The following is a 12,865-nucleotide window of genomic DNA, read 5'->3' on the forward strand; positions in this document are numbered from 1 at the left end:
TGCAAACCATGGAATTTCATTATAATTGATTCTCAATAGATATTCATCAGAAAAGTTCTCTTGTATGGCCGATTCATTTAGAACTTCTAATTCGGGATTTTCAAGACGAGAAAGATGATCAGCGGCGAGATTTTCTGCTCCCTTTTTGTCTCGGATTTCAATATCGAATTCTTGTAAGAGTAAGATCTAACGGATTAATCGTGGTTTGGCATCTTGTTTCGAAAATAGGTATCTAAGAGCAGAATGGTCGGTATAGACCACCGTTTTAGCTAGAACTAGATATGAACGAAATTTGTCAAATGCAAAGACAATAACAAGGAGTTCTTTTTTAGTAGTTGTGTAATTCGTTTGTGCTCCTTGTAATGTCTTACTAGCGTAATAGATAGGTTGAAATCGTTTTTCAATCCTTTGTCCTAAAACGGATCCCATTGCAAAATCACTTGCATCGCACATGAGTTCAAATGGTAGATTCCAATTTGGAGTTATCATGATCGGTGCATTAGTGAGTTTTTCTTTAAGAATATTAAAAGATTTGATGCATTCATCTGAAAAGATGAATGGAGCATCCTCTTCTAAGAGTTTATTCATAGGAGTGGCAATTTTAGAAAAATCTTTTATGAAACGTCGGTAAAAACTGGCATGCCCTAGAAAACTCCTAACTCCTCTAACATTGGTGGGATGTGGAAGTTTAGAAATTACATCTACGTTAGCTCTATCCACTTCAATTCCTTCCTTTGAAATTTTATGACCGAGAACGATGCCTTCTCTAACCATGAAATGGCATTTCTCTCAATTAAGAACTAGATTTGATTGTTCTTATCTAATAAGCATTCGTTCAAGATTAACTAGACATGATTCAAATGTATCACCGAAGACTGAAAAGTCATCCATGAAAACTTCCATGCATTCTTCTATCATGTCATGAAAAATCGCCATCATGCACCTTTGAAAGGTTGCAGGGGCGTTGCAAAGTCCAAATGGCATGCGTTTGTAAGAAAAAGTTCCATAAGGGCACGTGAAGGTGGTTTTCTCTTGGTCCTCGGGTGCTATTAGAATTTGAAAATATTCGAAGAAACCGTCAAGAAAACAATAGTAACTGTTTCCGGCTAACCTTTCCAACATTTGATCAATGAAAGGTAAGGGAAAGTGATCTTTTCTGGTGGCGTCATTTAATTTTCTATAATCAATACAAACTCGCCATCCTGTTACAGTCCTTGTGGGAATAAGCTCATCTTTTTTATTTTTGATGACAGTCATGACACCCTTCTTAGGTACGCATTGAACTGGGCTTACCCATGGACTATCAGAAATTGGATAAATTAAACCTGCATCTAGTAGTTTAATAATTTCTTTCTTAACAACATCTTGCATATTTGGATTTAGTCTTCGTTGGCGTTGCACATAGGTTTTATGGCCTTCTTTCATAAGGATTTTATGTGTGCAATACGAAGGACTTATTCCTTTAATATCATGAATCTTCCATGCAATAGCTGGTTTATGAGCTTTTAGCACAGAAATGAGTTGAGATTTTTCATTTTCCATAAGAGAAGACGATATTATTACAGGTAATTCAGATCACCATGTAAATAAGCGTATTCCAAATGGATTGGAAGTGGCTTTAACTATAATATCGGTGGTTCTTCTATCGATGATTTGTATCGATATCTGTCTTCCTTTTTCAACATTTGAAGTTCTTCTGTTGTTGGTTCGTATTCATTAGCCATGAGTGCGGCTAACATTTCAGCTTCATCAATTGGTTCAGTTCCTTCTCCTAAAGAACATTCTCATGTTCATTGTAATTCTGGAAATTCTTGTAACAATTCTGCATGTGAATCTATAGTTTGAATGTAATAACATGTATCATCTGCAAATTGTGGTTGTTACATGTCTCTATCAACTGAAAAGGTAACACTCTCGTCCTCTACACTTAGGGTCAATTTCTTACCAAACACGTCTATTATTTCTTTAGCCGTGTTTAAGAATGGTCTTCCTAATATGAGAGGAACTCGAGAATCTTCTTCCATGTCCAGAATAACAAAATCTACTGGAAATACTAAAGTACCAACTTTAACTAGCATGTTCTCCATTATCCCTCTAGGATATTTTACTGATCGATCTGCTAGTTGTATGCTTATTCGTGTTGGTTTCAATTCTCCAAGGTCTAGTTTAGCGTATAATGAATACGGCATTAAATTTATACTAGCACCTAAGTCTGCCAATGCTTCTATTAAACTAAGACTTCCCAGAAAACATGAAATTGTGAAACTTCCTGGATCTGAAAGTTTTTCTGGTAGCTTATTCAACAGCACTGCAGAACAATTAGCATTCATTGTAACAGCCAAAAGTTCTTTCATTTTCTTTCTATTTGTGATTAGATCTTTCAGAAATTTAGCATATCTTGGCATTCCTGAAATCACATCAATGAAAGGAAGATTTACATTTATTTGTTTAAACATATCCAAGAATTTGGATTGCTCGGCTTCAAGTCTTTCTTTTCTCATTTTACTTGGGTAAGGAAGTGGTGGTTGGTATGGTTTAACATAAGGTTTTGCCTTAACTGTGTTATCTTCATTCACCTTTTCAACTACCGGTTCTGTTTCCTTATCTTGCTCAGATTGTGGTTCTTGTGGAGTAGGGATAGAGTCATCAGAATTTACAGGCATTTCAGGTGGTTTAAGTGTAATACCACTTCTTATGGTAATGGCTTTACCTATTTCATTTCGGGGGGTTAGTATTTGTATCGCTAGGTAGACTCCCCGGTTTTCTTTCACCTATCAACCTTGCTAGGTTACTTACTTCTTGTTCCAGATTCTGAATCGAAGCTTGTTGATTTCTAAATGCTTAGGCATTTTGTTCATTGGTTTGTTTCTGAGATGTGAAAAACTGCGTTTGAGATTCAACTAGCTTCGACATCATATCTTCTAAATTTGGCTTTTTATCATCGGTTTGTGGTGGTTTAATTGGAAAATAGGTCTTTGCTGGTTGTAAGTATTATTAGATACTTGTTGATTGCTAGGACCTTGTTGGTTGTTGTATGGAACATTTCGGTTATAATTCTGATTTTGATTGTAGTTTGGTCTTGGGGGTTGATAATTATTTCCAGGCCTTTGGTTCATGTATGAAACATTTTCTCTTTGTTCCATTGTTTGTTCAATACTGAGACAATCTTTTGTCAAATGTGGTCCTTCACACTGCTCACAACTAATTTGTATTGCGTGAATACCTTTCGTCATCTTTTCCATTCGTCTCTCGAAAGCATCTAACTTTGCGGAAATGGAATCAAAGTCATGGCTAGAATCGGCTCTAGCCGCTTTAGATGATCTAACGATGTCTTTTTCTTGATGCCACTCATGTGAGTGGGAAGCAGTGTTATCAATAATTTTGTAAGCTTCAGTTGCGGTTTTCTTCATAATGGAACCACCAGCTGCTATGTCGATGTCTTTTCGTGTAGTAATATCGCATCCTTGATAGAATATTTGTACTATTTGATAAGTGTCTAAACCATGTTGAGGACATCCTCTCAACAACTTTCCGAATCTTGTCCACGCCTCATATAGAGTTTCATTTGGCTTTTACATGAACGTAACAATTTCTCCTTGAAGTTTCACGGCTTTAGATGCCGGAAAGAATTGTTTAAGAAAATTTTCAACTAAGACATCCCATGTATCAATCGCTCCTTCAGGTAACAATTCTAACTAATCTTTGGCTTCTCCCTTTAAAGTCCAGGGAAATAACATGAGATATATCTGTTCATCCTCAACTTTTCTGATTTTGAATAGAGTACAGATCCTATTAAAGGTACGAAGATATTCGTTTGGATCTTCCTTCGGCGCACCACTAAATTGGCATTGATTAGTTACCATGTGTAGGATTTGTCCTTTGATTTCATAATCTGGTGCATTAATGTCTGGTTGAGTAATTGCATGACCTTGGCCAGTGCGCTTAGCTCTCATTCGGTCTTCCATACTTAGAGGTTCCAGATTTTCCATGATTGAGTTTGTTGAATCTGAATCACTAAAGGATTCTGATTTGATGGTTTCTTCCTCGACAATCTCTGGATGTGTGATTTGTGGTTCAGGAGGAATGATTAGTGGTTCAGGATCTCTGAATTGTCCCTGAATATCCTCCGGATTCTCAATTGTCAGGTCGGGTTCAAAAAATGGATTATCGGAAATTTGAATTGGAGTACTTGGTCGACTAGATGACGATTCTAAAGAAAAATCAACGGCGACAATATTGGCTAGATGTCTTGATCGAGTTACAGGTGGTGAACGTATGAAAGGTGGTGAACGTTTTGCTCGGTGCATTCACTGAATATCCTATTAGTTATAAAGATAAAAATTATATAAGTTATCAAATTAATAGACTTTTCTGATTTTTCCCACGTTTCGAATAGCCAATAGATGCAGCAGGTAGCCAGGACCCTTTAAATCGGAAGCCCACAACTCGCCACTAACAAATCCAACTATTACTACGAACCAGAAAATTTTGGATGTCTATCAATTTAACCACTTAAAATAATTTTTCGTCGAAATTTAAAGAAAATAAAGAAAATTCTATGTCCTAAAAACTAGAGCGTCGAGAAATAAGAAAGAAAAAGTGCGTCGAAAAATAAAGATAGCGCGTCGAAACTTAAAAAGTACTAAAATTTATAAACAGCGTCGCAAAATTCTAAAGCACCTAAATCTTAGTCTTAAAGAAAATGTACTTAAGGGATTTTACTGCAAAGCTTAAAAATCTAGAAATAAAAATAACTACGGCAAAAATACTAAACTTAAAACTAATTACGAACGATAAAATATACAATATACGAATAAACAATTAAAAAGATACAAAATTTAAAAATAAAACTAAAGTTATAAAAAATACAATTTTTATAAAAATATTATTTTTATATTATTATTTTATAAAAGTATTAATTTTAAATTAATAATAATAAAAACACTTAATATTACAAATTTAATTAAAACTAAAACTAATTAATATTTAACTAAACCCTAATTAGGTTTAATAATAATAATAATTAATAATTAACCCTAATTTCGTAATTAATGCACGTACCAGGTTTGACCTGTCAGACTGCTCCGCGAGTGCAGATTTTTGCTACCCAATAACTCCGCGAGTGCGGAGGATGCATGCTCAGATGAGGTGCAGTCTTAAATTACGAAAGTTCAGTTTTAATATATATATTTTTTACTTTTTTTTACCTTTAATTTATATTTTCTGTTTTTAGTTTTTATAAAATATAACTTAAATAAAACTTATATTTTAACAATTACTTATTAGATTTTTATAATTCTAAAAAAATAAACTGTTTAATTAAAACACCTAAATAGATATATATTTTTTTATGTTTTTATATTTTTGTTTTTAATATTTAAAACTTACTATATTTTTACAAAAATAGATTAAAAATAAATATTTTTTTTAGAAAAATAGCGTTTCGCTTCGGCGTTCCCCGGCAGCGGCGCCAAAAATACTTGATGTTATGCGAGGTGTATACGAAATAGTTATATTTTTATTGCGAAATACTATTAAATATGCTACAATTTTACACAAGTTATTTATTTATTTATAGAATGGGATATACCTAAACCTTGCTACAACACTTATAGGCAGTGTACCTAATCGTAAAGTAGTGTAGTTTTTAGTAAGTCCGGTTCGTTCCACAGGGATACAACTAAATTTAATGCTATATTTATTTTAAACTATTTTTGTATCAATATATATAAGTAATATTATTATTATTATAAAAGGGGGTTTTTTACCGTTTAATGACCGGTTTGTCAATTTTATGTCTTAAGTCGCAATTAAAACCTAATGTAAAATATTAAATATACAAATGACTTAATTTAAAGCGTAAAGTAAATGACGATAAATAAAAGTGCAATAAATAAAAGTACGATAATTAAAAGTGCAATAAATAAAATGACAGTAAATAAAAGTGCGATGAGATATAAAATAAAGGAATTATGCTTATTTAAACTTCCGTAATCATGATGTTTGACGTGTTGATTTTAATTTATTACCATGGGTTAATTGGCCTTTCTCCTAGATTATTCGATATGTCCATATGATTTTGTCCATAATAGTCCATCAGTCATAATTATAAAGTGCGAGAGTCTTCGTCAAATTATCCTTATACCAGAAGTCAAATATTCCAACTAATTGTGGATTCGAACTGTAACAAGGTCTTAATACTTTGTTTAATGAATACACCAGGTTATCGATTGCGTGTAATCCAAGGTTTTAACACTTTGGTAACAATTACACCAATTACCCTTGTACGTAATCCACCCCTGTTTCAACGAGTCCATTAACTATTAATCCATTCCCGTGTCCGGTAAAATGAACAATAATTCGTATTTATAAATATCCCGCCCACCGTACCCGATTAAGCGTATGTGGTTATATATAGATACGTCGAATTGTAACCTTTAATATTAAATTAACGAGGTATCGTTTAGTTAATATAAAACCCATTAATAGCCCATAGTCTAATTTCCACAAGTGTCGTTCTTTTGTTCAAACCCCAATTATGGTCCAAAACTCAATTACCCAATCTTAATATTTAGTCCAACATCATGATTACTTCGATTTAAATAAGCATAATAATAACTTAGCTACGAGACATTAATTTAAAAAGGTTGAACATAACTTACAATGATTATTAATAGCGTAGCGTTACACGGACATAATTTTGACTTACAAACTTAAAACATTCGCCAACATAACCTTATTATTATTAAACTTTAAATTAAAATTAAAATTAAAATTGTATATATATATATATATATATATATATATATATATATATATATATATATATATATATATATATATATATATATATATATTACGTAGATAGAAAGAAGGAAAAAGGAATGATGAATCGAGCAGAATGCGCGGCCTTTTATAGGCCCACTTGATCACTGTGTGCTCCACGAGTGCAGTATTTTTGTTCTTCATAGCTCCGCATTCACGGAGCTTTGGATTCCAGCTCATTGATCAAATCCAAAATGTGGGCTGCGTATAATTATAATATATAATAATATATATAATTAATTATATATTATATTATATTCTTGTGCATAGTTGACTTGTAATTTTTGGTCCGTTGCGTCGCACGCTGATAGTTGGTTCATGTCTCGGTTCTGAATTTTCGAACGCCTTTTCATATAATTTAATATCTTGTACTTTGCTTTTTGACGCAAACACTCTTGCCATTTTTAGACGTTTCTCATCAATAATTTGAACCACTTGGATTGTACTTTGTACTTTTTAGCTTTTTGGTCGTTTGCGTCTTCAAATAGTCGAATCTGTCTTTTGTCTTCACCTTTTATTATTTAAACGAATATCACTTGTAAATATAACAATTGCAACTAAAAGCTTGTCTTTCTTGAAGGATAATGCTATGAAATATATGTTCATTTTTAGCATTATTAACTTTCAATATTTCTGGACCAATCCCAAAGCCATTGCCCATCCACGTATCGGCCAGAGATCGTACAATCCTTGTTCGAAGCTAGATGAAGTAGCCGGGGGAATTTATCCTTGAGAGTAATATTGTCCTTCCATTTATCTTTCCAAAATCTAATCGTAGAGCCATCACCCACCTTAATTGTTATCATGTCAGTTGGAACCAAAGCACATACCATAGACACCTTACAAGATTTGATGATATTCCCCCACACCCCTGTATAGTTATACGAATCTTCATCTAGACCACCCAAACATCCATGTATAGCTCGAATGACGATACACCAAAACGAAGAGGACTTCACTCTAAATCTCCAAACCCACTTAAACAACAAAGCCTGATTGAAGGCACGAAGACTTCCAACATTTAGATCCCCATGCGCAAAGTCGTTTAAAATAATATCTCACCGAACTCAATGCATTTATTTAACATTCTCCGTACTTTCTCAAAAGAATAAGGCGCACATTTTCTCTAACTCATGAATAATCACCTCCGGACACTTGAAGAGCGAAAGGTAATATATACCAGTACTACCCAATACAGATTTAACGAGAGTGAGTCTCTCCCCAATAAACAACAAGCTTTCCAACCGGCTAGGCGTTTTTTAAAACGGTCAACTAATGGCCTCCAATTCGTAATACAATTTATATTCACTGACATCAGAAGACCTAAATAAAAGGGAACGCACCTCTTGAGCAACCAAACGTGTTAGTGAACTCAACAATTTCATCCTCTTGCACGCCTAAGCCAAACACGTAGGATTTTGATATATTTATTTGAAGGCCCGACAAACATAGAAATTGTTGAAAACATTTAACGTATTCTCTAAAATCTCCTGATGCCAATCCGAAACCACCACCACATCATCTGTATAAAATAAATGTGAAATATTAATCTCTGGATTTCCAATGTGAGCACCCCTTATACGACCATCACGGACACTGTCACGAATCAAGATACAGAGACCTTCCATGATTATTAGAAAAATGAAGGGACTCAACGGGTCACCTTGACGTAAACCACGTTGAACCTGAACCTCACCCGTCGGGCTCCCATTAATTAAAACAGACGTTTGAGCACATGTATGACACATCGAAATCCACCTTAGCCATTTGTTACCAAAACCCATCACACCCATCATGTAATCTAAAAATCTCCAGGACACTGAATTGTCTGCTTTTTCGAAGTCCACCTTTAGAATAAGAAGCTTCTTCCTTACCCTTTTGTATCATTTCATAGTCTCGAATAAGATTAACGGTCTATCAAGAATCTGACGTCCCGCAATGAACGCTGACTATTCTTTACAAATCACTTTGTCGATAATTTTAGCTAATCGATTCGCCAATAATTTAGTGATAATTTTTTATTGAACACCAGTCAACGAAATAGGCATGTAATCTTTAATAACGGTAGGATTAGGGACCTTCGGAATCAATGTTATGAAAGCTGATCCGGAACCATGAGGAAGCCGTGAATTAATGAAGGTTGCTCTAATGGACGAGCAAACATCATTACACAGCTGATCCCAGTACAATTTAATGAACGAAAACGTGAAACCTTCCGGACCAGGGGCTTTATCACTACCACAATCCCACACTGCTTCTCTAATTTTGATATCAGTTACATCACCTTCCAAGAATCGAGCATCACCATCACTTAGCAAACAGTCTGGAACCAACGAAGATCGTGCTCAGCAGCTGCAAATTTGTTTTTATAAAGAGTGAAAAACTCCTCTTTAATTCGGCTAGGATTGGACACCCACCCACAGTTAATACTAACCCCTTTAATCGAATGCTCATTATGGCTTTGCTTCAACAAGTTATGAAAAGGGATAGTTTTCATCACCCTCAACGTTCCATTTTAATCTATCTTTCTAAAAAGTATCTGCATCCTCAATTTTTGTAAGTTATTGACCTCCATAAGTAAATCACGCCTTTCAACTAGTTCATACTCCATGACAGTTTGAGCATCTATATCAGAATCAATCATATGGATCCTAGCCAAGGCTTCATGTTTTCGTGAATTGGCACCACTTCTTTTATCTTTTATCTAACTTTTAAGTTTAAGTTTTAAACATCCGAGTTTGCCATGAATAGACGGTTGGTTACAGTAATAGTCGCTAGTAAACACACCACTAACCACATCATTGGAATCGTTGTAGGAATGCCATGACTGAAAAAACTTAAACGGGATCGGACCAAAGTCCACATCCACCTTATGGAATAAGAGAGGCAGGTGATCAGAACACCCTTTATTAGTGCCACGAGTTTCAAATCTCACATTAGTTGACACAAGAACCCGATCGATTCTACTCATTTTTGTGGCCGAACCCACGTAAAGTTCATGCCCCCAAGAGGCACATCGAACAGGCCGGAATTGCCAATAAACGTGTTAAAAACATCTGCTTATGATCTATTAAAAACGGAACCAAATCTTTCACCCTCTTCCTGAACTTCGTTAAAATCTCCGAAAAAATGTATTCTCCAACATTATTTTTAATAAAAGTAAGCAAACAACTCCAAAGGCTAGCTTTCTCTTGACCCGATTGGGATCCAGACACCTTAACCATAAAAACGACTCCAAAGGCTAGCTTTCTCTCGACCTGATCATTACATTAACCTTGAAAGCATTACATTCCTCACTAGAGTTGAATCGACACCATAACCACAAGCTGATGGTTTCCAGTGGTTTCCAGCCGTCATCTAGATGGCTCTGTTCCAGCCGTCATCTAGATGTTCAAAGCTGCAGACGTTGACAATGCGTATGGAAGTGGCAAACTTGAACACGATGACAGCCGTCAACTTCCGCCAACCTTCCTCGATCACACCATTCACCGCCATAGAATTTTTGCTATAAATAGAGATGCAAACTTTCATTGTAAATCTTTCCAAAATCACTCAGAGAAATGTAATCACAACCTTGAGAGTGTGTGTGAGTTTGAGAGTTTTTTTTTAGAGTTTTGTAAATACTCGTGTAATCTATTCTTGTGAGTAATAGAGTTATTTTTCTCTCAAATTTGTATCTCCCAACGTCCAGGTGATCCTCTTTTCCTAACAAGTGGTATCAAGAGCTTGGCTAGAGACGTTGGTTGAGTTTTTGGGTCTTCTGAAGTTTCCTCAAAATCCAATTTTGAGTGTACCATTGGATTTGTCTCGTCGAACCGAGTCCAACGCAAAAAACGGTGACTTAAACGGAGTTATAATGAGCCCAGAAAACGCGGTCAAAGTTTGGCCAACTCGCCGGAATCTCGCCGGAGAAGACGACCGGAGCCGGAATTTTCGCGGGAGAAGAAAGTCCTGTAGCAATTCACTGTAGCAGCCATGTAGCAATTTACTGTAGCAGCTGGCGGCACTGTAGCAAGCTCCTGTAGCAGTACTGTAGCAAGTTCATGTAGCGATACTGTGGCAGTACTGTAGCAATTCTGTAATTTTACAATTTGGTCCCTGAAATTTTTCAGAATTTTATTTTTGGTCCCTGAAGTTTATAAAAAATATAATTTTGCCCCGTAAGTGGAATTTAAGCCGCGAAGTGTCTATTCCACCAATTTCAACCGTTCCGGACGTAATGGTGATATCTGTTTTCTACAATTCAACCCCGTTTGTGTTGAAAAATTATTTGTAAGGTGATAATGTCCATAGAAGAATCAACATCATCTTCGGGAGCTATGATTATGCTCACAGCCACAAACTACACGCTGTGAAAACCTCGGATGGAAGATCTCCTCAGCTGTAAGGATTTATTTGATCCTATTGAATTGAAGGGTATAAACCCTGATTCTGCCAAAGAGATAGATTGGAAGAAATTAAACCGAAAAACTATTGGTCAGATCCGTCAATGGATTGATCATAGTGTCTTCCACCATGTTGCACAAGAAACAGACGCATATGTCCTCTGGAAAAAGTTGAAGGACATGTACCAGGCCAAGACTGCTCGAAATAAAGCCCTACTGATGAGGCGTTTAGTCAACATGAAGCTTAAAAGTGGAACTTTAGTTGCCGAGCATACCAGTGAGTTCCAGAGCTTGGTTAACCAGTTATCGTCTGTAGAGATGCCACTTGGCGATGAAGTTCAGGCGCTACTGCTACTTAGTTCTCTTCCCGATAGCTGGGAAACGCTGGTCGTAATACTCAGTAAGTCAGCTCCGAATGGCAAACTTGTCATGTCAATGGTCAAGGATGCCCTATTCAGTGAAGAGGCAAGGAGAAAAGATATGGGCACAGATCAGACCCATGCCTTTGTCACAGAGAATAGGGGGAGATAGCGAATGAGTAGCAAAAATAAATGGAGAGGCAGAAGCAAGAGCAGGGGCAGGTCAGTTGATGGCAAAAAAACCAATATATAAATGCCATCATTGTGGATTAGAAGGACATATGAAGAAGAACTGCTACGGATTGAAAGAGGAACAAGATCAAAGAAGTTCACAGTCAAAGAATAAGGGTGGAGAAACATTAGTGACTATCTCTGGTGATGTAGCTTATTGTTCAACCCATGATGAGACATGCCTTCACGTCTCACTAGAAGAAACGAAATGGGTGATAGATACTGCAGCTACCTACCATGTGACTCCATACAAGGAATACTTCACAACATACAAAGCTGGTGACTTTGGACCTGTGAAGATGGGAAATTCCAGTTCCGCTGAGATTGTCGGAATTGGTGATGTCAAGATAAAGACAAGTTCCGGGAGCACAATCACTTTGAAGGATATCCGCCATGTGCTAGATCTTCGGCTAAATTTACTTTCTGGAGTAGCTCTCGACAAACAGGGCTATGATAGTCATTTCATTAAAGGCACATGGAAATTGTCAAGAGGCGCTATGATAGTCGCTCGAGGACACATTTGTGGCACACTGTACAAGACTCATGTGAAGATCTACACAGACAGCATTAATGTTGCAGAAAAGGAGGCTTCACAAAATTTATGGCACCAGAGACTCGGTCACATGAGTGAGAAAGGGTTGTGTACCCTAATAAAGAAGGAACTTATCAATGTAGACAAGGATGCTGCACTAGATCCTTGTAATCATTGTTTGTTTGGTAAGCAGCATAGAGTCTCGTTTAATTCATCTTCAACAAGAAAATCAGAGTTACTCAGTCTGGTACACTCTGATGTTTTCGGTCCCTTGGAGTTTGAATCAATTGGCGGCAACCGATACTTTCTAACGTTTATCGATGATGCTTCTCGAAAGGTGTGGGTATATTTCTTGCAGACGAAGGACCAGGTGTTCGATTACTTCAAATAGTTCCATGTCATGGTAGAACGTGAGACAGGAAAGAAGTTAAAGTGTCTTTGATCCAATAATGGCAGTGAATACTCTTCCAGGCAGTTCGATGCCTATTGCAGATCATATGACATCCGACATGAGAAGACAGTTCCACGTACCC

At 36.2% G+C, this 12,865-nt stretch overlaps 1 protein-coding gene across 1 annotated transcript; it reads right to left on the reverse strand.

Moving 5' to 3' along the window:
• Positions 1-8,252: 8,252 nt before the first annotated feature.
• LOC139870153 (uncharacterized mitochondrial protein AtMg01250-like) lies at positions 8,253-8,618 on the reverse strand. Its single transcript, XM_071857999.1, has one exon. It carries the CDS (start codon positions 8,616-8,618, stop codon positions 8,253-8,255), a length of 366 nt encoding a protein of 121 aa, XP_071714100.1.
• Positions 8,619-12,865: the final 4,247 nt, after the last annotated feature.

Source organism: Rutidosis leptorrhynchoides, chromosome 10 (assembly GCF_046630445.1).
Source record: "Rutidosis leptorrhynchoides isolate AG116_Rl617_1_P2 chromosome 10, CSIRO_AGI_Rlap_v1, whole genome shotgun sequence".
Taxonomy (NCBI): Eukaryota; Viridiplantae; Streptophyta; class Magnoliopsida; order Asterales; family Asteraceae; genus Rutidosis; species Rutidosis leptorrhynchoides.

What these genes read in the sequence shown, in the direction of transcription:
- LOC139870153 (XM_071857999.1), bottom strand. Translation starts at nt 8,618, where the DNA reads ATGGGTGTGATGGGTTTTGGTAACAAATGGCTAAGGTGGATTTCGATG.